At 38.6% G+C, this 22,314-nt stretch overlaps 1 protein-coding gene across 2 annotated transcripts in view; it reads left to right on the top strand.

The window, feature by feature from the left end:
- The window catches only part of camkk1a (calcium/calmodulin-dependent protein kinase kinase 1, alpha a), a gene marked incomplete at its 3' end in the record, with an annotated part of 64,415 nt that overhangs the window by 26,704 nt on the left and 15,397 nt on the right, over positions 1-22,314 (top strand). For both annotated transcript variants that reach the window (XM_024265696.2, XM_024265695.2), the window contains 5 exon segments: positions 2,123-2,543; positions 8,635-8,682; positions 12,115-12,168; positions 16,539-16,590; positions 17,223-17,356. In XM_024265696.2, the coding sequence (XP_024121464.1) occupies positions 2,223-2,543; positions 8,635-8,682; positions 12,115-12,168; positions 16,539-16,590; positions 17,223-17,356 (609 nt within the window). In that variant the 5' untranslated portion in view covers positions 2,123-2,222.

Genomic DNA, 22,314 nt, shown 5'->3' with positions numbered 1-22,314 from the left:
TATATATATATATATGTATAAAACATTTGACATAAATAGTATATATATACAGTGTACATATGTATGTATATATATATGTGTGTGTGTGTGTGTCTACATGTATATTTGTATGTATATATATAATACATTTATTAATTAAACGACCAGAGAGTTATGGTAGCAGTAGTGTTCAGTGTTAAACATTTGTCTTTTCCAATGTTGTGTTCAAGTTCATCCACATATTTCCCATAGAGGGAGATTTGATATCAGCCAAGGAAAATAATTTATTTAAGTACAATATTTAAAGTAGATTATGTTTTTTTATGCTTTTTAAGAGTTTTGGGAAAGTAAACATGCAATTTGTGATTTCAATAGTCCAAAACAGGAATTTATTTATTGGTGCCAAACAAATGAGTTTAATGCAAATATCAGACATCATTACTTCAATGTAGCAGTACCTAATATCCATGTATACTCCCCCTACAGAATACTCAAAATATTTTCGTCTAGAAACCCGACACTCAAATATGTACTTGTGTGTGCCTGTACAAACATGACTGACATGAGCGGCTCACCTGGACATGGTGGAACAGTTATTTTTGGATATGAAGCAGTACCTTTCTGGCACATTGTAGTAATAGTATGACATGTCCCATTTACAGAACATTGCTGAAGAGCTCCTGCTCCGCTCTTCAGTCTTAAGACGGCGTTGCCTCCAGGGATGAGCACAGACCTTAGGGGCTCCTCTGAGCTGAAAACATTCTGGACTCCGGCTGGCACTTTGAAATATGGTCTGCCTTGGTTCACTTAGCGTCTGTTCAAAATGTGACCCACATATAGGAGAGCTTTAATATTTAGTGCCTGTGCCACATTTTCAATGACTCGATGTAAACATCCTGATAGTAAAAAAAGAAAATCTCAAATCTACTAGAGAAGTGTGCTGCTTCTGTCTTTCACAACAGGATTTTTCTCTGTTTTTCAGAGGGATAAATTAGCAAACAGTACATTGAAGGGCTGGCTTTTAATTTCTTGACATTTTTTGAATCAATGGCAGCATGCCTGCTGCAGAACGTTTGACCCAGCATCTCTTGCGCACAGAGATGACATTTTCCTCCTCTTTCAGTCTATAATTAAATAACTGCTTTCTTTCACAATTGTGATTAATTTTTCACCCATACCTCAACCAAAAATATTCATAAAATACATACAGAGATAAAGTATTAAAAAATTCAAAGAATTTAATTTTCCCATACATCTATGTAGGTGCTGCATAATAATTTAGATCAATTATTATATTCTTTAAGAAAGATTTTAATAAGAGTGCTTGAATAAAGTAAGAAATATGCCATAAATAAAAAAAGATGCGATTTGTTGTTGTTGCTACCATGAAAAATGTATTTGATTCATATATTACAATTAAGAAAACAATATTTCCTGCCTTCCAAGTGATAAACCCGGCAAATAAAACCCCAATAAATGAAAACAAGCAAAAACATAATGAACTTGTAACCATTTGTGTGCATAACTTTATATTTTTCTATAAACAAATTCTATTTTTTAACTGAGTTTCCATGATCCTCCAACATTTTATCTTACAAATGACTAATATGATTATTTTGTCAATCCATCCATTTTCAGAACTTGTTAACCAGTTCTAACTTGTTTTAGGGTCGTTGGGTTGCTGGAGCCTATCTTACGTATTGTGGGGCAGGGGTGGGGATGTGTCCACGCTGAACACTCACGTTTATACCAATAGGGATGCCAATTTACCTATGGGATAGTGCTTGGAGAAAACCCTCGTATGCAAGAGATGAACATACGAGCATTATTATTTTATTTTTAAATAAATTAAAGGATTAAAACCAAAAATATACACATCCTCTTGTGTCGAAACACATTCTGAAAAGGACAAAAGGAGAGGATTAGGATGAATGAAGAAAGATTGAATTTAAATTGAGAAAAAAGTCTAGTTATGAAGTAAACCGGTGGATGCTTTATTGTATTACATAGAAACTTATTTTTGTTATGAATTAGGAATTAAAATATATATATATATATATATATATATATATATATATATATATATATTACTAGATTATTCCTAGTTTCCTCTAATTTGAGCTGTTCTATTTTCTCTTTGCAGCTCCAGGGAAGCGCTGACCATCAGGACCACAGGCTGGTCCAGGTCTGGTTGATGCTGCAGGCTGTTCCCTGGATCTCTCTCTGCCGACTGCTCGGCCATCATGGCGATGAGTGGTGACCCCGGTTGCGAGAGGCTGGAGCCCAACTCTGCCGCGCAGACAAGCAGTCTCTCAGACTTCATGGCTGCCATGACAACAAAGGACACTGACGGTTCGGCTGCCAACGGCGTGAAAAACAGCCAGGCTCAGCAGTGCGGGAGTCAGACCAAGAGGACCCAAGTGCTGCGGCCCAACCTGAGCGGCAGGAAGCTGTCACTCCAGGAGAGGGGCTATTATCCACCATCAGGGCAAATGCACATTTCTCCCCGTGTGGCTCCCAGGCCCACAGTGGAGTCCAAACGGGTGTCCATATCAGACTCTCAGGTGAGGCTGACACTCGCAGTGAAACACCACCACTAGAATTGAGTGTTTACTCCACATGAGGAGAATTACTAGCAAACACAATCCAGATCATGCAAGCAGAAGAGGCAGGGAACTCCCCAGAGTCTAACACCTGTCATCTGCGCTCCTCTGGTTTGAAGCTGTGGACAGGAGTGCCTGCGTTTGGGTGTGACAGGTGGCACCATCGCAGAGAGTGAGACAAAAACTGAGAGAAAGCAACTCTATCGCGCTTGTGAGAGCAGCTGTCACAGAGCAGACACGGTGAGCATGTACTGCAGCCGGGTACCGCGACGCTGTCACTCTTGATTCATGCGAATGTGAGCAGAGATGTGCAGCCGCGATGCGAGGAACCACCTCTAGTCGCTTTACAGGACAGGGATGGATGGTCTCCAGCGTGCGCCCAAATGCTAAATACATTTGATTCTGGATGACCATTGATAAAAATGATTGAATACGGCGCACAGAATAGATTGCTTTCTGCATTGTTTCAGACAAGAGGTGGCTCATGGGGGAATTTAAATTGATTATAAATGTTATACATCTCCCATTCAAACTGCTGAATAAGAGAAACAATTACCGGCCACTTTCCTGTCAATTCATGCATTTCCAAAAAAGCGTCATTATCTGGTTTTGTAATGCTAACTCTTGATATCTGGTGTGTCATCTGGCAATGGATGACTCCAATCTCCATTTCTACTTGCTTGAGTGAACAATAAAAATGCATGAGCTTTGCCAGGATGTGCAGCTCCTCTAAATTGAACAGACTGTTGCCACAGATACAGGGACCCGCTTCTGTGTCCCGTCACATTCTTCCTGCACCGAACCATAAAATGGACTTGTGTTGGCTGCATTTCAGCTCTCACTCTGCATCTGCAGGATGACATGGTGGAGGGATGGCACCGTCCCAGCCTGCACATCACTTAGGCCGTCACTTTCTTGCAGACTTGAGGGGGAGTTCATATGCTCTACTTCTCATCCACATTCAGGGTTTATGAGTCGCACAGTGGATGCTGAAAATCTGGAATGAAGGATAACTTTCTATCAGTTCTGTTAGCCTACAATGGTTAAAGTGGGTGTAGATTAAATAAAAAATAATCATGACTAATGCCTTTCATGTTTAGAAAAGTGCACTTTTTTTTAGAAGTCTGGCTGGTACATTCTGGGTCAAGAGGTCAATCGTGTATTTTGGTGCTAAACCATTCAAAGTGTTCCAAATTATTATGTAAATTGTATTTAACCGTCAAAAAAGATCAATTTCTTTCAGTTAAACTCATGGATGACTATATGGATCACTGAAATTTACCTCAGACACCTGTTAGTTTGTCAGGTGAGCTGAATTTCAGGAAACACTACTAAAGAAGGATGTTCCACATTATTAAAGGGCCTAGATGAATAGATTGAAACTCTGTAGCGACCTCTAACCTTAGTATTGCTGAATACCTACAATATTTTCTTCATCATTTTGTTTCACCGATAATGTTAGGTTGGGGATATGAGGGGCTGTAAGCTAGCAGAAAAGCATGTAAACAGAGAGCTCAGTTATCGATGACGGGAAAGGGGGCATGCTAGTGGTCCCATCCACATCTCAGATGCAAATTTGAAATTAACTCCTGCCGCTCTGCAGTAACTATGTCAAAGAAAACAACAGGTTTTTGGATTTTTGTCTAAAACACAATTAAAAGATAAGTGGGAACACCTTTAAAATCAATCAAAAGATGATTGGAGTGGGACTTTAAAACATTCATTTTTGAACCTATCGCAGGGGTCTCAAACTGGTCATTTGTGGCCCCCAAGTCAATATTTTTCGGCCCCCGCCTTAATATGAAAGTTCAATATTTATTAATCAATATCTTCTGCATGTCCATGCCTCTTTGATGATAGCTTTGTTTTTGCTTTGTGATGTTTCAATTTGCTTTATGTTTAAGACTTTGCATTTGCTATCATCGTTGGATCTGGTCGTCAGAAAAGTCGGCAACAGTTGCTAGCGCCGTTAGCTCCTGTCGTTGTACAGGACACGCAGAAGATATTGCTTAGTAGTAAATAGACATGAACAAATGTTCATATTTGTTCAGTAGACAGACAAAAAATATTTACAAAAGAGTGAAAATGTGAAAAAATATCTGAGCTTGTTCAGTAGACATGGACAATGGACAAAAGACATAGAGAGTGGACGCAAAAACATAATTTAGGTACAAATGGAACTCCATACGGTCCAGCCTCTGCCAGACAAATTTAAAAAAAGGTACAATATAAAAAACTTCATCTGACCTGTAATCTAAAGAAAAGAATGGAGTTTTCATCAGCAAAGCAGGGAAATCAAAGGGACAACACTGACCTTAATTTTATGAAATGTAGGGAGTCTTCAGTCTCTACGGGTCTGCTGAGATACCAAACAACGACTGAAGATTTAGGCTAGCCTATTACACATCTATTGGTTTAATGTATTTTTTGTTTGGATTTTACAGTGTGGGCTTTAACAAACAGGCCTAACAGCTGTGGATCAGTGTCCAGTAAGTTATTTTTAAAGATAAAACACCAACTTTCACCCTTCAGTCAAAAGAGCATGCCACTGTTAGTTTTCAGTCTCAATGTCAAGTTTAAATCAAAATAAGATCTTTAGCCGCTGCTACTCCACATCGAGAGGAACCAGTGAAGTGGCTCCGGGATCTGGTCCAGATCCCTCCTGGTTCTCTCTCTGAGGAGGGGTTTTGGGACGTCACAATGAGTGGAGTCAGGGGATGACCCAGGACACGCTGGAGAGACTATGTCTCTCTGCTGGCCTGGGAACGCTTTTGAATTCCCTCTGAGGAGCTGGAGAAAGTGGCCGAGGAGAAGGAAGTGATCCTGACCCTGTTCTGGTTGAGCAGAAGAAAAGGAATGGACTGATGGTCTAATATTTTCCCCAGTACAGTTCTCATAACCAATGATGAAAAAAGCTAAGTCAACTGATCGGACTGGAGTTTCCCTTTTTAATGTTGACAGATTTGTCTTATATCTGAATCAAAGTTTGCTTGAAGAACAAAAAGTAGTAATTCCAAATAACAGACTTTGGACTCATTAGAATAAAGGTGCACATGTGCGAATGCAGTTTCAGATTTATCAGGCTTGGAGTGAAGCTCTCACTGCTGTGTCAGTCTTTTTTTGGACATAATGGAGTGTCATTCCCAAAGCTTTTCGCCCCCAAATGGGATTTCGTGAGTAGTAGCTTCAGTGTTTACCGTAACGCCTCCTGTGTTAGGCGGATCTAAGCTGGCGTTAGGTTCATTTTAAGCAGACTGGAATATCATCAGTGCCTGAGGACAAGAACAGTGTAATGTTGCCAACATAAATATTTGACTTCCTCAAGTCAACACAAATGACATTCTCAACATTTTCACATCAAATAAATCAACTGCACACGAGGACTCTTATCTGTCAGCGCAGCCTGACATATTTTGCAAGCTTTACTCCATAATGTCGGTTAATGTGAGACTAACTGTGGGTTAAAACCATCACCCAAGGGATTTCTGCCATCATGTCAGCTATTACAGCGTTTAAGAGGGGATCATTTTACATTTACAGGCTTTGAGTGTTATTAAGCCCTCCCACCTCTCTCGGTTGTGTGGTTGCTCCTCATCATTTCTCCTGATGCATACACATTGATTGAGGAAGGCCCGGCAGTGTGTTTTTCATGCAGAAATTGATCAACTGTGTCAGTTTCAGAGATGAAACAACGGAAGAGAGGTGGGAATCGAAACTTGTTTGTTACAATTCAGGGCATCAGCAGATGTATGACCTTATCTATGCATTAAAGTCTCACTCCAATCATCTTTTGATCTGTTTTCATTAGTGTTCCCAGTTTTTAGCCAAAATTAAAAAAAAAAATGTAGTTTTCTAAGACATAGTTTCTACTGTTATCCTTACTGGAGCTGCAGATCAGGACTTGGGACTTCTTGAATGACATGGGACTTAAATGGTTTGACCAATCACAAAACTGTAATACCTCATTTCAACCTGTAGGGGCAGCATACATTCATTTTTTTTACTTTACTATATTTTTAAGAATGAAAAAAGTAGATTTCATTCGTCAAAAATGTGGCAATGACAACACTTTTAAAGCCCCATTTGTAGAGGTTAAAAGCCCCAAAACATTTGATTTAGAGTTTGGTTACCCTTTAAGCGTTGTATAAATAAGTGGTCCCCTGGCCGCGGACCTGTACCGGTCCGTGAGGTACTTGAAAAATAAAAAATACATGTGCTAACCTAGATTATTTCAGTTTAGTTAATTGTCTGATCCTGAAGGAAGTTTTATTTTGGAAAACTGCCAGATTCCATTTCCAACATCCGTCTTGGTCACGTGACTTAAAGTGGCAACCTGGATTGCTAAGCTAGTAGTCAAAAGCTGACAAAAACAAAATGTATTTAGAAAGTTTCTTTTGGGAGAAAAGAGTAAGTGAGGAAATGGAAGAAGAACCTCCGATTTTAAAGAATAATAAAGCTGCTGTTTACAGACAAAACGGGGGTGTTTCTCTACATATGGAATTATTGAGACAGTTGTTCTCATGTACCAAAAGCCACTCTAGCTAATACGTAGTGACAGACTCGACTGTTTCACATGTGCAGGTGATAAAGTTGGAGACACAGTGGATTTGTGTTTATGTTCAGAAAATACCAGTTTTTATCACAATCACGTCATTTTATTTAGCTTAATTTATCAATCACAGCTTAAAGATTGGACGTAGCTGAAGCTAGCATCTGGTTGTTAGCCTCCACTTTGAGGCTAAAGGGAAACTCTTCATCACAAAGTTCAAACATTTTACAGAGAATGAAGATTAGGTCAAATAAAGTTGCTAATTTGTGTAAACTTGTAAAAGAGACATTTGAGAATTATCCTACAGCAAGACGGAATTAGGCCTGAATGATAATTGGTGTTAAAATGGCAAAAAAAAATCATTCATTGTTTCTTTAATGGATTTTGTTTTCAAATCAGAAACGACCTCTACAAATCTTTGTTTCATTGAATCTACATGTGAATAAAAAAAAAAGAAAAAAATATATTTTTAGACTTTTTAAAACTACATTTCTTGTAGTAGGATTTTATTTTAAAATAGATTTTCAGAAACCAGAAGCTTAAAAAAGCCATCTTCAGCCCCGTTCGGACCGGTCTGTGAAAATATTGTCGAATAAGTGGTCTGTGGCCTGGAAAATATTGTGGACCTCTGCTCTAAATCACTTCTTATATGGAACAACTGAAGTCAAAAACCCCTGAAAGACAAACCTTTGCTTTTGTTTTTCTCCCTTACCTTCCACCTCTTCTGTCTCCTCTCATCTAATGACACCCATATTTTCCCGCATGCTGATCTAAACCGGCGGTTTCCATGTGTCCTTTTTGTTCTTGCCTTCCCACAGTGCTTTGCAGTATATAACTCTCCATTAGTCAATCCTCACACCAACACTTGCTTCAAGCCAAAGCTGCATAACCAGCATGTTATCTAACCATTAGATATTTTCTAAAATACCCTGCCTGGTGGCGACCGGTCGTAACAATGAGTCCATGCTGTACTTGCAGACCTGGTTACATTTTTGCTTTCATTCTGCGTCCAGGATAGAGTCTCGGGGGCTAGTGTGCCTCATCAGCCATCGCCTCCCCCGGCTGTAACCAGAGAACTGCTTTCAAACCTCCGCGGTTCCTTCACCCTGTCGGCTTCACACTCCAGTAGCTCTGCCTGCATTCTGCTCATTACTCAGCCGTGTCTGTGCTGGGCTCTCAGGGCTACCCCCTTCATTAAACGCTCCCCTGACCAAACCTTCACCTTTCGTTTTCTCCTCTTCTTCTGCTCCTGTTCTCGCGCTGTGCCATGGTCCTCTCGCCCCTGGCTCTCTGTGCTGTAGCACTGGTTGCTATGGAACAGCAAATCAGCCATTTAAGCAGAGGCACTATAATAGATTTGCAGACAGTAAACAGAAACTAGTGAATGTCTGCATCTCAGAAATATATTACTTTGATTTTACACGGCAGCCTCAGAAACCTGTGCTTTTCCTTGCTGTCGTTTTCCTCTCATGATGATCGAGTGTTCTCTCCTCCTTCTTCCAGGACTGCATCCAGCTGAACCAGTACAAGCTAAAGAGTGAGATAGGAAAGGTGAGTTTGTCTGAGTCGTCTCTTTAAGTGGTTTAGGAGGGAAACATCTCAAAAGGTCTTCTTTGCATAATCTTAATGCTGGCAGCACTGCAGGAGAGGTTTTATAGGAGAACCTTCATTTCAAGTTCCTATACTGTCTTTATTTTAGAATATTGTACTTAAAAAAGCTTCAAATTTCTTCTGTGTGTTGAAGAATGAAAACCCAAATAATAAAGTCCATAAATGCAACTTTTTAAATGTTGATCTTAACTATTTTAAAAATAAAATAAATACAAGAATGTTGATCTCAACAAATATTCTATTCCTATTTTAATTTGGCTTATTGTGACGTTTGTTTTCAATAACTGTTAGGGGTGTAAAGCATCACGTTTGGGAATCGTGTCACGGTTTTAGGGTCATGATTCGGATCAGTAAACAAGAAGAAAACAACAGGAAAAAACAACAAGATAAAAGCCTAACATTAATTTTTTGAAAAGCTTCAAAACATTCATTCATTCATCTTCCAGACCGCTACTTCCCTTTCAGGGTCGCAGGGGTGCCCGAGCCTAACCCGGCTACTGATGGGCGAAGGCGGGGTTCACCCTGGACAGGTCGCCAGTTCGCCAGTCTGTCGCAGGGCCACAATCACACCCATTCACTCTCACATGCACACCTAGGGACAATTTAGAGTCACCAATTAACCTAGGAAGCATGTTTTTGGACGGTGGGAGGAAGCCGGAGTCCCCGGTGAAAACCCACGCATGCACGGGGAGAACATGCAAACTCCACACAGAAAGGTCCCAGTCGGGATTCGAACCGGGGCCTTCTCGCTGTGAGGCAAGAGCGCTAACCACTGCGCCACCGTGCAGCCCGCTTCAAAACATGTCTTTGAAATATTTTAAAAAGACAAAAAGGGTTTAAGTTGTTATCATGAACGTCTTGTTCTAATGCTGTTAACTAAAGAGCAACTGTTCCTTTAAGATCTCAGTTAATAATGATGACTTTCAATCAGGAAACATCCACTACATTGAAGAACACTTCACGTACCAAAGAGAGTTTAAAGATGGAGAAGAAAGTCATCAAAATACTTCATTCATTTGGATAATTAAGATAGTTTTGACTCTCAGAACAAAGTAGATTCAACTTCAAGATTTATTCCATTTGAATTGTCTGTTTGTTACATCATAAATACTTCAGAGGTGGACAGTCAAACGCTGACTTACAGCAAAACCTAATATTCAGATAATGGTGAAATGTTGTGTAAGTACAAAATAAAAAAAATCCCACAATTGTTTCAGATACTTTTGTTGGGCAAAGTGCACATACAATAGTTCTGTTTCAAATTTAAGAAACAAAGTAAACATTTCTAGATTTAGCTTTTAGTCCTTAAATGCATCTAATAAAGCAAAGAATAAAGAGACCAATATTAAGTAGTCAAGAGTCAATAAACTCAGATACAGCAAAAGTATCGTCTGTCTAGCTGAGTACATAAAAAGTAAGAAGAAAAAGAAATAAGTAAAAGAGAAGAAAAATAAATCTTTTTATTCTCCTCCATCATTCATTTTGTTCATGTTCATCATTACTGAGGCTTTGTCTGCAATTAGAGACCATCATGGCTTTACCTCTGTTCATTAGAGTCCTCTGTAATGTTTTTTCTGCTGTATCCTCTGGCTGCTCTGTTCTCTAAAGTCATTTATTTGTTCCAAATGACTTAATGATGTCTGCTTCTAAAAAATAACTCGATGATCTGGACTCAGATTGGGCCAAATTACACTAAATCGACTGGCGTGTAATTGAAAACTTTGAAGGAAATTTTGAGTGATCAAGTTTCTCTGTGTGGTACGATAACTTTTCCCTGTAAACTGAGATTTTGTGAAAATGAAGAACCACAGGACGTGTGCTTCTTTTAGATTTGTCTTTTTTAAAGGTCAGGAACAGAGCTGTGATACTTTCCTTAATTAGTGTCATTCTAACTCCTCCTCATCGCCGTATTTCCTGTCCAATTCCCTCTGATGGGAAACTACAAGACCTGATGTAACTGCAACACAAATAAGAGAGATGAGCCAGAATACAGTGGAAAACAGGAGCTTTTGTAAATGTTACTTCTGGTAATTTTGTTTGTGTGCTGTTGTAGGCCAGTGAAAAAGTAGCCAAAGTTATCCAGATCCTGAAACCACACATCATCATACTTACCCCACCGCGCAGACCTTAAAAGTTTTTTGATTTGCAGAACATTTTTTAAGTCTAGGTGAACATTGGGATATTTTAACCAAATATAAGATGAGTCTTTGAGCGAATCCAAATTTTTCCCCTACCCCTACATTTAACCCTGCAAACGGAGAGTTATGGAAAAATTGTGTTTATGTCCGAATTCCCCCCCTTATCACTAATTATTTTGGGGTTGGGATTATATAAGTTTGGTTCTTCCCACTCCTGTTCAAGCGACCAATCAAACTCTACTTGAGTTTAGTTAATAATTATGATATTTAATGATTCAAATGTGACATAAGTGTGTTTTGTTTTTGTTTGTTTTCTGTTTTCTAATCAATGCATTTCATTATTTCTGTAATTAATTTGAAATATTTGTGTGTTTTGTCCTGTATTTTTCACAATCTATGCTTGAAATAAATAAACCAATCAATAAACTTCTAAAAAAAAGCTATATAGTGCTCTGGATTTGAAAAGCAATTTGGACACGATGCTCACTACTTTACTTTTGTTTTTCTGAACGCCAGAAATGACGTCACCGATTTCACTAAGTGAATAGTGAGTCAATACGAACATTTCACGAAGTCCATTTGTAAAAAAATGTGGATGGTTTATTAAAAAATTACATTTAAACATGTTTTTTTTCACAAAAATTGTTTGACCGCAATGCATTGTGGTTTATATTTGCTAATGTAGTGAGCATTGATGTATGCTAGTCTTTCGCAAAGACTTCTGGGAAATTTCTAGAGCACTCGATTTTGGAATTGTAGATTCAATCAGCTTGAAATCAAATGTGTTGATGATTTATGCTTTTAAATATACTGTTATTTTTAGTGAAAAATTAAAGGTTTAAAGCCTGAAATGTCAAACAGAATGATCAGTTTAGTTGTTTTGGGGTTAATACTGTAAAACTTTTGAATATAACATTTAGAAAGAAAACAAATCTGTAAAGCCTCACTTTTTTCTCCAAAAACTGCAGCTAAAAAAGGAGATAAAAACCAAACGATGTCCAACAGAAGCATGTGGGTGAGAGGAGTCATTCTGTGCTGCCAACAAATAAAAAGGACTTAAGCGGAACAGGAAAACCTTCAGTCAGCATGGTGCCACCGTCTGTTCCCCATGCTTTAAGACACTCGTCCTCTCAGCACTTCTGATCTTCAACTTTTTTTTGAAGTGTTAGAGATTCCTGACATTTCATTTGTGAATCTGCTTTTTAAAAAATTGCGTTTTGTTTTTCTCTCGTAGGGCTCCTATGGTGTGGTGAAGCTCGCCTACAACGAAGATGATGACAAACATTATGTAAGTCAGCTTTCATGCTTGAGGTTGAAAAATCTCGCAGATCTTTAGATTTTCAATCCAGTCTCTGTGGTCCTTGAAGAAGGCCGTTCTATCGAGTTTTCTTTTTATGTCTAGCTGTGAGTTTGGATTACAGAAGAGGCTTTGAAAAAAGAAAATTAAAGTTTCGTCAGTGCTTCCAGTCCATTATTTTATCCTTTTCCTTGTGCACGATCTGTGCAGAGGTCAGTCCACATGAGACCGCGTTTGAGCCTGAATGCCGGTCCAAGGTTATACTCATCTGCCTCCATCAAGGTGAGGTGTTCCTGTTGAAAGCGCTGCAGCCTCCAAATGAAAGCTATTGTGTGTCTTAACAAAACTGTGAGGCAGCAACAGCGAAAGTGTTTGGATGAGTCACGTCAGCTGAAGCTGCCAACTCTAGATGGGTTTAATGTGTACTTTTGAACCGCAGCCAGCAGCATCTCAGAGTTAAAGAGAATCCAATATCAAAGTGGAGGCTCATAAATGCGTCATAAACAAAAGGACGCTGTGTGAGCGCGGGACGAGTCCCTGACGGCGGCTGAAACACAAGAGCAGGAGCGAACTTTGACTTTTGATTGGAATGACGATATGGAGCCGACCTGCAGAGACGCTGAGATGTGCCGCAGTCTGCAACCCAGACCAGGAAGCCAGATTTTATCTAAAACACGCAGAGCCAACACACATACAGTTGTGCAATTTGTGAGCTCATGTTAGCTTTTGTCATTTAGAAGTAGATTTTGAATTCTGAAAATGCTGCAGCTTTGACTAACATGTATTCAGTGGTGCAGTTTGGGTTGGTGGTTGTATTATTCATTAAAAAAAAATCCTAATTGGATAAAACAAATATTTTATTGGTTCTCTTTTTGACAGCATTAATATCAAGAATCCAAATGTTTTGATAATCATTTAAAAGCTGAAATCACATTTAAATGTTAAAAAAATGTGTTTCAAATACATTAATTTGAATTGGAAAAAGCATTTAGTTTATTAAATCGACTCATTTGTTATCCACTCACTTTGTAGAGGAACAAATGATGGTCTTCTGTCTTTTTATTAATTTGTCAAGCTTTACTAAAAAAGGCAGAAGGTACACGGTTCTGTGGAAAAACTGGCACCACTTTGCTCGGTTTGCTCACTCCTGATTGGAGAGAGAGGTTGCCATCTAAATGTAGACTCTGGCTAACATGGACCAATCACAGCCTTCTGACGATTTCTGGTTAGTGAAAACATCTGGTTCCAACATGGCAGCAAACAAAACACTAAATTGTCTTTGTTTGGTTGGAGCTGGAAATAAACCATTTTGTATGGATGATGTCACACCAGCTCAGTCCAGTTCTCATATGCAGTCAGTGGTGATTATGCTCTTCCTCTCAGAGATGTGACTAATAAGTTATCTCATATTTGTTCATTTTTCTACTTTAAATGTTCATTAATTGTGTTAAAATAGTCTTTTTCTTCAGTAAATATATATTTTGCTTTTGACTGAGTTTATTGATTGTAACAAACATCTTTTGTTCCTGGAATGTCATTATCAACATTTATGCAGTTTATTTAAAATGTATCGTCTTCCCAAGGAGTTCTGGCGTTTATCTCCTCACCTCAACGGCACATTTACTTTCTATTCCGTCTGTGTGCCAGCCTTCTTGGTTTTGTTGCAGACTGTTGACACTGGTCAAATTGCTACCTTCCAGGACAGATTGCGGACAGACGTATCGGGTGACAGGAAGCGAGTGTAGGAGATGATTGATGGCACCGTTGAGGGGCGACTGCCTGGCAATCTGACACAGCTTCTTAAAAACTGATTGGGTTTTGGTATGCAGAGCCTGTGCAGCGTGAGCCCACGGACAGCATGCACAATTATCCCACGCATACCATACGGGAAGGAGCGCTTCACCAGATCTGAAAACATTTATTATGTAGATTTATAGACAGTTTGGCAAAAAATGATGTTTTGGGGTTTATTGGGGGCAGAACTTCAAAACTGATGTATTACCTTGTAGAATCCACATTTATAGATTAATAGGATAAAGCATATTTGAAAGATATAGTTACGCTTTATTTGTATTAAAGCAATTTAAAACCTTAAGATCTTTTATTGAAGTCTGGCATTGATGAAATTGAGCAGCTAAAATAACATTTATTTACTTTGAGTGTTTTCTTTGAATCCTAATTTCAAACTGTGTGCTGCTGTGTTCATAAAACTTTACAGGCGAGATACAGAGTTAAGGTTTTGGTTCTGTTGCCCTACAATCTAACCTTATGGATCTTAAAGTGATCTTTAAAATGAGAAACACCTGAACAATGGAAAACGAAAAACTTTTTTTTTTCGTGAATAAAAAAATAAAAGACAAGGACACAGTCTTTGAGTTGTGTGGAGAAAGTCAAGTTTTGGATTTGGTCAGAAAAAGGAAGAAAGAGAAAGTTTAGAAAACTGATCATTAAAAATTTAAACCAAATGAAAAAAAAACCTACTGAGGATTTGGGTATCGATCCGATATTGGTTAATATCGTCGATATCGATAACAATATCAATATTTTTCGTAAATGCGGTTGATGTGACATGAGCCTCAAAATGTCATTTGTTTTTAATCACTGTGAATGGTTTTTAGTAAGTTTCCTTTTTTATTTACTTGATAAACATCAAGACCGAATTAGGACAATATTCTCAAAATAAATGTAAAATAGTTTATTGAAATAAAAACTTCTTGAAATTAAATAAAAATTGAAAACGTGAATTCAACAAATCAAAAGAAACAAGTAACTATGATACAAAATAATTGTTTAGGGAAAAAAAATGGTAGGAGTATAAATGGTTTTAAACTTTTCAGCCTTTAAATAGAACAATAAAAAAATAGTCGAAAAGGAACTTGTAAAAAACAAATTAGAATTTAAAAAGAGTGGAAGTAGGGTGAACAGTCGATGCCACCTGCTGGGTCATTTTTGCTGATAAAGACAACAGATACTTTATTTAAAATTTGTCTCCATTTAATCCTTTAGTTCAGTTTCTTGTCAAACACAGAGGCCCAACAAAAGCAGAAGTTTTTTGTCAGCATGTTACAGTGATTTCATCCCAGTAAGCTCCACTCTTAAGTCTTGTTTGTATTATACGATCCGGTATGATCCAGTATTGTGAGCGTTTCCATTGGTAAATGGACCCATTAAACAGTTCTACCTCTACCTCTTGAGAGCCGCCATCCATTGTATGTCCATAGAAAAATGGAACGGGACGGTTGGGGCGGAGTTGGTAGAAAGTGATGACGACATTAGAAGGCACTGATATAGCGCTAAGCTAGCGTTTCCGTTTTCCTCTTTCCTCCTTCCTTCTTAGCCACCCGCAAACTTCTTTCAAACATCATTAAATTCCTGTTATACACGATGTACAAAAAATAAAGCAAGAAAAAGACGAGCTGCTGGATGACCTTCAATGTTGTTGCTTTTCTAGTCATTGCGCTACAATGACTCGCTAGCGGTCTACACCACACTCGCCAGACGCTCCTGTACTACTCCTCCCATATCGGACCAGACCGCTCAGTGGAAACCAGGCTTTTGGTTCCAGTGTGGTGACCAAGTGAAAGCCCAGCAGGAGACAGTTCAGAGGACTTTTAGAAGATTCAGTGAGCATGATAATGAGGACAATATATCACTGTGTGTCCTGTTGCTCCGCAGTGTTTAAAGAAACATTCTCATTTTTAACTATTCTCTTAACCGGACTGAAGGTTGGGTAGTTTGGAAGTCTTCAAACTATATTAAAGCATTAAAAAAATACATTTTTGATCTTTCCTTATTGAACAAAAAAAAGTAAAGAATGCTGCAGTAAAACAGACAAGATACTGATGAATGTACAGGACACAAACATGTCGGTCTCACCTGAAGCGTCTCACTCATCATCCACCTGCGTCTGTCTGATCAATAAAGGATAACTCTGTTAGTCTGCAGGTTTTACAGAGCACTTTTATGAACAATAAGAGTGTCTGAGGACGTCCTACTTGTCCGGAGTGTTTACTCTAAGTTCTGTGTGCTCACAGTGCAGTAAAGAATGCAAACTGTGCATGCTGGAAGGTTTGTTTCCTCGCCTAACTTGATTTTTTGCACAGTCAACGCTGCTGAGAGCGCTGACCTGGACGCTTTCCATGTGTTGGTGCAGATACTTCATTAAACTCAGTTAGGACACATTGATTTTTCTGTCCCTGTGTTGGGTTAATCAGCAAGGTGGGGTACTAACAGTTACCCCTGCTGCCAACAACAGATTTCAAGAAGATGACGGGTTCAGAACAGCATGGAGCAGCTCAGAAATGTTATTTAATTTATTCAGTTTGACTCATTTCTGACATAAACTGTCCTTTCTTTTCCAGGCTATGAAGGTGCTATCAAAGAAGAAGTTAATGAAGCAGTGTGGTTTTCCACGTAAGACCTTTTTTTTTGTTTTTCTATCTAAAATCAAATGCTACAAATGTTTGTATCATTCCTCCAACAGTGAAGATAAGATGGCCTGAAGGGCGTGCAGGGACAGAAATCCGGAAAACTGAAACTCGCAGCTCCAACAGACTGTAGCGGTTTGTCGCATACGGCTAAATGTCTGTCAGCTCCCATCTGCAAAGTAGGACAGACAATGACTTCAAAGACATTAACAACTTTCATGTTACCTAAAGAGGTTCAAAGCTTTAATGGATTATACTGTCAGAGGATTACTCCTCTGCTTTGGCCTCACTTCTGCGGATGAGTAATACTTTGTCTGCAGGAAATGCACATGAATTAAAATTCACAGCTTCACGATATTCGGTGTAGAGGTGTAAAAGAAATGGATTTCCCAGCAGATCTGGGTCACTCAAAAAGAAGGAAAGTCAGACGGCATTCGCCTTAGCAGAGGAGACACTTTGTGACTGCGCATCTGGCTCAACAGAAAAAAAAAACTTTTCCATCTATTTAAATAAAAAATAAATAAAAGACTTGTGGGGAATTTTAAAGGTTGCTTTACTGGTTTGTACTGATTTCACTGATTCGATCAATACATGATTTGTTTGTGGATCGCTCTGCAGGCCGCCCTCCCCCCAGAGGACCGAAGGCAGCTCAAGGAGACCAGCCCAAAATCTTAGGACCTCTTGAAAGAGTCTATCAAGAAATTGCCATCCTTAAAAAACTGGATCATGTCAACATAGTCAAGCTGGTGGAGGTGAGTTCTGAGAAGATTTGAAGACGTTCACCTGAAACATTTGAAACAAAAATTTAAGCTCATACTTACCGCATATCTGTGTGCGGTGCGTCTCCGTTGAGTTGCGTGGGGAGTACATCTCACAACCGTCAATTGTGTGAATGCGTAATAAGAATAATCGTATTTGCTAATATATTTCTTCTATCATGAGAGAGATGCAACAAGAACACAATTTACATTGGAGTGGGTCTTTAAAACATTCAAATTTTAGCTCTTTTTTACTTTTTTAAATGCTGACATTTGGTTCAGTCACTTTTCTGTGTTTATTCTGCTAATCTTCACATAGTTTGTGTTCCTGGATTATAGTTTATCCTCTGAATTGTTACTGGAAGCTGAAAGTGAATCCTCTATTGTTTACTTTTTTATTTTAAAGAAACAAAGGAGATTTTTTTTTTCAAGCAATAGAGCCAAAGGTTACTCTGTAATTGCATCTCTCCCAGACAAAGCATGTGGGCTTTTGTAGGCTTCTCTGTAGCCAAAATGATCTTTCCCAATATTGTCATCGGATGACCTTTTTTGCTGTTTTTTCCTCCGATACATCATCTGATATGACTGAAACCTGGTTCTGAAGAGCATCAGGTGAACCATCTGGAAGGCACTTATCTTTTAGCTGCTTGATGACATTTTGCTTATTTTTTCAGAAAAACGAAAGGATAGTTCCCCTTTTCCGGTCATTCATTTGTAGTTTTTGGGGGAATAAATGAAGAGTTTTGACGATGCGCCTCAACATGCATGCAGTGATCTCATCCATGTTTGTCAGACGGCTCCAGATGGCACGGGAGCTCGCCGTGGTCGGGAGTTGAGCTTGGGCGGTCATGCTCTTGGAAATCAATCTGGCTTGCTTTGGTGAAAAATGTGCCAGAAATTTGGAGGAATATGTTGAGTAGTTTTTGTCCTGCATGAGCTGGTGGGACATGAGGAGAGCCTGTGAGGAGACCAACAGATTCTCATTCCATTTTTAGTCCATTGTTATAATAGGAGAGCTAAACGCTGCCTTTCTTCCACCTCTTTGTGTTCATCCGGTTATGGTTTGGGTACGGATAACTCACTGATTGCCAGGAACTGCAGCCCAGTCCGTCTAATTATAAAAAAGGCTTTTTTTCCTTAAACATCAAAGCCAAGTGAATCCGATTCAAATAGATAAATTTGGTACTTTGCCACAGATTTGTCAGGAAGCTCTCCCAGACACTTTCAGGTTTTATTGGTTAACCATATTTTTATTTTTCAGAAGCTCAAACCTAATTTATTTCACTCTAGTTCTTTTGCAATTTATTTTTTGGGAGCTAAATTAATGAAAAGCTTTAAATCTTCCAGCAGTAGCACCACATTTACATTTTTTTTACCGACAAAAAAATATATTTATGCATCAGTGACAGACAGCGATGTATAAACAGGAGAAGGAAAACATGAACCATCACACCCTCACAGCAGCGTTTTCTTTGTTCTTGTGGCCCTGGCTACCGCTAACCTTCCCTGCAGTTTTTACATTCAGCAGATGCTGGATTTGACACATGCTTCAGGTGAACTCTGAGAGAGCTGTCGCCTTAAAGAAACTAAAGCCGAGCCTTACAGTGCACTGCAGCGCTCCTGTTCTATTCTCCACATAAGCTCCAAAAGCACCAGATTTACCTCTCCCTGGTCCATCTGACAGCAAAGTTCTATTCAAGTTGGTTGTGATGATTTTTTTATTTTTTTTGATCGATACTAAAGCCTCCGTCTTCTTTCAACACCCACAATGCAACCATCACAGCCTCGGGTCAGAGGCCTGTTATTCTTGCAACAGAACATGCAGCCTTTATGCAGCAGCTTTAAGCAGCAGTGGGTGGTCGGCTACTCCACTTTATGAGGCTGGTTCTAGCAGAACCACAAAGACAACGGAGGTGAAAACTCCTGTTTATTCAGAAAGCAGTGATTGAGCAGAAATGGTGCTTAATGTAGCTCATTTTTTTAGATTCATGTCTTGTTTACTTCATGTAAACACATAAATGTGGGAAACCTGCTTTTGTATAGCAGCTATTTGAAAGTTTCTTTTTTATTTGAATTTTTAAATGTAGCATTAGAAAAACTGAATAGAAATTAAATTGAAAAATATTTTTGAAAAACTATATAAAAAAATTACTTCTGTCAAAGTCTCTCTATGCTTTCTGCAGCCTTTTACAGAACGGAAGTCTTGGCATTTTTTTAATATAGAAATCTCAAAATTAAAAATGGTCCAACAATTCATTTTAAATTATTTGATTTCATAATTTGTGGTAGTTTATTAATTAATTTTGAACGATTCGATTTGATCCAATTTATACTACTGTCAAAACTAAAACTGATGGGGAGAACCTTCAAGATTTCCGCCCAATTATTTTTAAAAATCGTTGCTGTGGTCCCGGCTGGGACGATGTGTAAATGTCTCTGGCAGCCAGTCGTCCATATCAAGCGCCACTGCGTGACCTTGAATTGTGCCCGGGCGACCACTGACCAATGCTGTTTTTTCTTAAAACCTCTGCACCTATAACATGTGGCGCGTAAAAATCCAACTACTAAATATGCTTAAAATGTTGCATTTAGGTTGTTTTTAGGTCATTGTAAAATAAACCTACCCCACCTCAATCTAATCTTCCAAGATCCATAATTGATTTATCTCATTTTGAACCAATTGTTAAATGGAGCGAGTCAATTTTATTTCATTCTGTCTCAAACAGATCAAACTGGTTGGCTCATAGAAATAGAAATCAATGAATCAATTAATCAATGAATCGATTAATTGTTATACCCCTAGTCCAAACATTAGTAAGGACTTCATGGTGACGTAGTGGCTATCGCTCCCACCTAACTCTAAGAAGGTCCAGGTTTAAATCCTGTCTGGGACCTTTCTGTGTGGAGTTTGGATGTTCACCTCATGCTCGTGGGAGTTTTCTCCGGGCACTGGGTGTGTGAGTGTAGCCCTAAAACAGATTCACCCAACTGTGGCTTGGATAGGCTCCAGCAACCTTGTGACCCCAAAAGGGATTCATTGGGTTCTGAAGGTGGATGGATGGATGGAATGATGGATGGATGGATGGATGGATGCTATGTTGTGTTTGGACACGTCTCATGTTGGTTTTCATGATATACATGTAACAAATACTAGTAAGTTTGTTTGGGTACAGTTTGCTGATGTGGGTTATGGAAGACAGGGACCTTAAAAATGAACTAAGTGGACTTTTGTGACAATAAATACAAGTTTTTTATACTGGCTCAACTAATCACACTTTTGTTAATCAAAGCATGATAGTTGATGTAGTCCTAAAACTGAGCTTTTGTAGTCCTTCATTGTATCCCCTGCAGTTTTAGATGCCCTCCTGCATCTTGGTCCTGCTCCTGGAACCAGTCTGGGACACACGGAGACAGATATAGGGGATCTTAGCCAGGAGGCAGAGGAGAACGTGACATTTCAAGCCTTTGTTCTGCCTCCACTTTGAGCCAGCTTATTAAGTGCAGCCGACTCTCCCTTTTGAGTATGTAATCGTTTTTCACAGGCGAGGTTTATCAGTGAAGCCAAGTGATAGTGGAGTTCTCTTTACTGGGTATGCAGGTTTACTACGTACTCTGGGAAAGAATCTCATTTTTTAAGGGAACAGTTCCCAGAGGCATCTGTACATCTCTGGGAACAGATCAATGATTGTATAAGAGAACTGGATCGACTGAGTTTGATGCCATCCATAGAAATGATTTACTTCCAACTGCAACCCAATGAAGTTGAGTCAGTCACTTTGTTAGCGATACGAACAACGCTATGTTGGACCCAGACAACGTCAGTAAGCAGTGATTGGTGTGAGTCATCGTTTCTATGGCAACCAATCGGGGGACCACTTACTTTTATTGAACCCTCTGATTGGTCAGTTTATAACATGAATAACTTACAGAAAAAATATGAAAAAATAGGAGTCATAAGGAACATGTTGAAATCAAGAATGGTTATCCTGACAAATACAATGACTGAGTGATAGCTGTTTATTTCTCAGTAGAAGTCAATAGGATTTTAGCTTTAGCTTCGAGTACTTTCTGCTTAGAAATCGAGGGGGGAGGAGTCACTCGGTTCAGTTCTCTATATACAGTCTGTGGATCAAGTACAACAGGACTGTTTCAGCCGTGTCTTCAACATTAAATTAAGCATGAAGAAAATAAATAACAAACTAGTAAACAATAAACAAACGCTTTATGTTTAAAAGGTGTCAAAAATATTTTACTTTAATAATGGGTTTCATAGTGATTTAATGTATTATTTCTGAAGTGTGTGGTGTGGCTCTGTTGTTTAGATTTGTCTAAAAAAAATGATGTTTCATATATTTATTTATATTTATTATTCACTTTTGTATTTTGAATATATTAAATGCAGCATACTAATGAAGTACTGTCAGAATAGAGGTTTCAGGATAACTGATCTTAATGCAGAGACATACATTGAGGTAATTGCTTTATTTTGTGGGTGTAAGATGAGTAAAGCCCGTCTTTACTGACAAACCCGGCTTGTGGGAGCAGCTGTGGGCTTTAAGGCTTTTCAGAGCTGGGAGTGGGTTGTGCAAATATTTTAGGACAGTTTATTCTTAACCCTGGAGAACCCAGGGACAATTTTCACATGTACTTTTAAAGTTTATTTGCTTTATTTTTGTTCATTTTGGGTACCCAAAGGATTAGTAGGGCCACAATAAAAGACACAAAATAAACAAATGTGTGACAATATAGTTGAAAATTGTGAGATTTTTTTTTTGCAATTATTTAAAAAAAAATAAGCAATTCGCCAAAAGGACATAAATTTATGCATCAAAAAGTCACAATTTTACAAGGAAAAACTTGTTTTTTTTTTAAATGAAATGTTAAATTTTGCTTTCAATAAGGACAGACAAATATTAAATGTTTAGATTATGTTGCAGATAGTTTGGAGAATG

Source organism: Oryzias melastigma, linkage group LG14 (genome assembly GCF_002922805.2).
Source record: "Oryzias melastigma strain HK-1 linkage group LG14, ASM292280v2, whole genome shotgun sequence".
Classification (NCBI taxonomy): domain Eukaryota; kingdom Metazoa; phylum Chordata; class Actinopteri; order Beloniformes; family Adrianichthyidae; genus Oryzias; species Oryzias melastigma.
This window is presented reverse-complemented; position numbering and strand designations above follow the sequence as displayed.